The sequence below is a fragment of the Hyla sarda genome, chromosome 3 (genome assembly GCF_029499605.1).
Source record: "Hyla sarda isolate aHylSar1 chromosome 3, aHylSar1.hap1, whole genome shotgun sequence".
NCBI lineage: Eukaryota > Metazoa > Chordata > Amphibia > Anura > Hylidae > Hyla > Hyla sarda.
Window position 1 is genome coordinate 155,896,081 of NC_079191.1, and position 4,434 is coordinate 155,900,514.

Consider the following 4,434-nt stretch of genomic DNA (forward strand, 5'->3'; position numbering starts at 1 on the left):
GGGGTGGGTGAGTTGTGATATTGGGGGTGGGGGAAGATGTGATGGGAGAAGATGTGACCATGAGGGGAGAATGTGACAGGGAGAAGATAGAAATTAAATAGAGGAGATGTGAATTGGGCGGATAGTTGTAATATGGAGGAGATTGGACATGAAATGGTGGGATTTCACCATTTATTTATTATATCGCATTCCATATCGAAATCGCAATATTTAGGCCAATAATCACAATCGCACATTTTCCCCATATCATGCAGCCCTAGTAAGTACCGTTGTCATCAGTATCACCTGCACTATCTGTCTGTACCGAGAGGTTAATGCAGGTGACACTGATGACAGATTTCCTTTTAAAGACAAAACCAGGCGTGGATACAAAAGTCTTCCCTTCATACTTTGCCTGTGTATTGCACCCACTTCTGGCTTTGGCAAAGAGAAAGCACCAGTATAGGTTCAGTCATTGTCCAGCATACTGTATACGGACACTGCCTACAGCTGACACCTGCAGAGAACTATGGGGCACATTAATCAAAAGTGTCTGCAAGAAAAACTGTCTGTTCCAATTCCAACCAATCACAGTTACCACTTTAAAGTTGCCCTGTATGGCACATATAGGCTGGCAACCTGTGAAAATGGAATGCTTATATATGTACATGTAAGTAGTGACGCACAGAATCACTACTCATCGGTGCCGGCTATACAGTATACATCGCTGAATAGCGCCGCGCCATATACTGTCCGTGCTATTAGCAGAGCTGAGCTATACCAACAGCTATACATCGGGGACAGCTTAGGCTGTGCAGGAGGTATACACTGTATATTTCAAGCCCAGCAAGAATATGCAGTAAACCAGCTATCTGTATAAATTGCTGCTTTACTGTAACCCCTCGCTAGGCTAAGCACTATGCACCATTGAAGCCATTAAAAGGGGTACTCCGGTGGAAAACTTTTTTTTTTTTTAAATCAACTGGTGTCAGAAAGTTAATCAGATTTGTAAATTACTTCTATTAAAAAATCTTAATCCTTCCAGTACTTATTAACTGCTGAACACTACAGAGGAAATTCTTTTCTTTTTGGAACACAGTGCTCTCTACTGACATGTCTGTCCATTTTAGGAACTGTCCAGAGCAGCGTATGTTTTCTATGGGGATTTTCTCCTGCTCTGGACAGTTCTTAAAATGGACAGAGATGTCAGCAGAGAGCTCTGTGTTCCAAAAAGAAAAGAATTTCCTCTGTAGTATTCAGCAGTAAATAAGTACTGGAAGGAGCAAGATTTTTTAATAGTAGTAATTTACAAATCTAATGTAGATAGGAAGCAGGTACAGCGATGCTGAGCACCATCGGCGCCATGCAACAGTCTACCGGTAATCAAGTGTGAACAAGCTTCGAACACGGTAGATGCTGGTATAGTGCTGGGGTGGGCGGGGGGGGGGGGGGGTGTAGGGATGCTATCTAGTGGTGCACACAAGCCGCATTAATTATTTTCAAGTAGAATGAAGATGCACTCACCCAGTCTTGTAGCAAGAAAAGCTTCATTTATTGTTGCAGTGAGGTAACAGACAAGACCCTTGCAGCTCGTGTAGGGAGTTGGTGCTGGACGCTCAAGATCATCCTGCATCGACTCCCTACACGAGCTGCAAGGGTCTTGCCTGTTACCTCACTGCAACAATAAATGAAGCTTTTCTTGCTACAAGACGGGGTGAGTGCATCTTCATTCTACTTGAAAATAATTAACAAATCTGTTTAAACTTCTGGCACCAGTTGGTTAAAAAAATAAATAAAGGTTTTCCACCGGAGTACCCCTTTAAAGTCAAAGAGGTCCATGGCTGTCCATACACTTATATGTCAACATCCCATTTTGTCAGGTTGTCATCATATACATGATATACAGGAACTGGGCCTTACAGAGAGTCTCTGCATGAGTGCGCCTAAATAGGACGATCCCTTAAAGATATTAAATAAGCATATGAAGAAGTGTTAAAGTAGTCCAGCTTAGAAAAATCCATCCACTATTTAAAGGATAGCGTCTTCCTGCATGGAGCTGTGTCAATCACCACATGAAGCGGTAGTCAACTCGTCCCCTCCATGCATCACTATGGAAGAGCCGTAGATACCCGAGTACAGCCCAGGAGAACCCGGCGCCGGGCAGGAGATTGCGGGGGTTCCAGCGGTCAGAACCCCTGTGATCTGTAACTTATCCCCATCCTTTGGATATGGGATACATTTATCTAAGCTGAATAACCCCTTTAAATACAATTAGTAGTGGAAATCATAAACCATACAGATTTTTCTTATAATTTATGTTCAGAGATGTTTTGCATCCAGGAAAGACACACATAGGGGTATATTCACATGGTTGTTTATATGCTGTAGTCTTAAAAATCACATCAAAACCACTAAGGCGAAATATACATCCTCAAAAGGTAAATCCTGTGAATACTAGCCAACACTAGATGTGTACAAAAGAAAGGTGAAGGCGTTGTCCTCAACAACCAATCAGATTCCACATGTCATTTGTCTAAGGAATTTTTGGAAAAGTAGCAGAGACCTGAGCTGTTGCTATTGACAACTACTCAAGTATCTTTATCCAGTAGGTGTGATGAGTACAGCGATACATATAAGGACAGGTGCATACAAGTCTATCTATACAGATATAAACCTATGGATAGCAATGCGGATGATCAGATCTCAGCTTTTATAAACGGAAGTCATATCGCTGCAATAAAGAACCCACCGGGAATGTAGCAGGGCTGAAAGGGCCGGACAGCGTCCCCTGCTAAGAAACACTAAGGAGGCCGCCATGTTGGTGTCTCGGTGACAGCCCGGTGACACTTCTGACACGCCCCTTCCGCACAAGGACACCAGAGGGGATCACCTGTGATGTTTGGGTGACAGACACAAAACCGAACTGTGGTCGTTATTAATACTGGGGTTATTTATATCTCACAAATTAACTGTATGGGAACGGCTAATGCGATCCTCTGAAGGACCTTCGTGACGTCACGATCAATTAACACGTGACCATGTTGTCTCTTCCATGTGACCGCTAGTTCAGCATGCGGCTTATTCAAATATCCAGTGTCTTCTGATGTGTATAGGGGCGTCTAAATTCGTGTTCGTCTCGAGGTACCGTGTAGTGTATGGAGGCGGGGATGTCCTGAGGGACGTGACGTGTGTATGAAGCTGTTAGTGTGCCTTCTGGTGTATATGGAGGTGTTAGGGTGCCTTCTGGTGTATATGGAGGTGTTAGGGTTCCGTCGTGTGTGTGTGTGTGTGTGTGTGTGTATGTGTATGGAGCTGTTAGAGTGCCTTCTGGTGTATAAGGAGGTGTTAGGGTGCTGTCGTGTGTGTGTATATATATGGAGCTGTTAGTGTGCCTTCTGGTGTATATGGAGCTGTTAGTGGGCCTTCTGGTGTATATTGAGCTGTTAGTGTGCCTTCTGGTGTATATTGAGCTGTTAGTGGGCCTTCTGGTGTATATGGAGCTGTTAGTGGGCCTTCTGGTGTATATTGAGCTGTTAGTGGGCCTTCTGGTGTATATGGAGCTGTTAGTGGGCCTTCTGGTGTATATGGAGCTGTTAGTGGGCCTTCTGGTGTATATGGAGCTGTTAGTGGGCCTTCTGGTGTATATGGAGCTGTTAGTGGGCCTTCTGGTGTATATGGAGCTGTTAGTGGGCCTTCTGGTGTATATGGAGCTGTTAGTGGGCCTTCTGGTGTATATGGAGCTGTTAGTGGGCCTTCTGGTGTATATGGAGCTGTTAGTGGGCCTTCTGGTGTATATGGAGGTGTTAGTGGGCCTTCTGGTGTATATGGAGGTGTTAGTGGGCCTTCTGGTGTATATGGAGCTGTTAGGGTGCCGTCGTGTGTGTGTATGGAGCTGTTAGTGGGCCTTCTGGTGTATATGGAGGTGTTAGTGGGCCTTCTGGTGTATATGGAGGTGTTAGTGGGCCTTCTGGTGTATATGGAGGTGTTAGTGGGCCTTCTGGTGTATATGGAGCTGTTAGTGGGCCTTCTGGTGTATATGGAGCTGTTAGGGTGCCGTCGTGTGTGTATATGGAGGTGTTAGAGTGCCGTTGTGTGTGTTGTATAAAGTTGTTCCAGTGTCTTCTGATGTGTATAAAGCTGGTAGAGTGCCCTCTAGTGTGTATGTGAGGTAAATGAAGACGTTAGACATATTCATAGGGGGAGATTTATCAAAACCTGTCGGAGGAAAAGTTGCTAAGTTGCCCATAGCAACCAATCAAATCACTTCTTTCATTTTGCAGAGGCCTGTTTAAAAATGAAAGAAGTGATCTGATTGGTTGCTATGGGCAACTCAGCAACTTTTCCTCCAGACATGTCCTTCTTAGGTTTTGATAAATCTCCCCCATAGTGTGTTTGTTAGAGTGCCTTCTGGTGTGTATAGAGATTTAAAGGAGTAGTCCAGTGGTGACTAACTTA

At 44.3% G+C, this 4,434-nt stretch overlaps 1 protein-coding gene across 1 annotated transcript in view; it reads right to left on the bottom strand.

The window, feature by feature from the left end:
- MCCC1 (methylcrotonyl-CoA carboxylase subunit 1) overlaps positions 1 to 2,943 on the bottom strand; it is a gene marked incomplete in the record, with an annotated part of 49,647 nt that extends 46,704 nt beyond the window's left edge. Inside the window, 1 exon segment of the mRNA XM_056565296.1 lies at positions 2,729 to 2,943. Within this exon segment, the coding sequence (XP_056421271.1) occupies positions 2,729 to 2,796 (68 nt within the window).
- Positions 2,944 to 4,434: the final 1,491 nt, after the last annotated feature.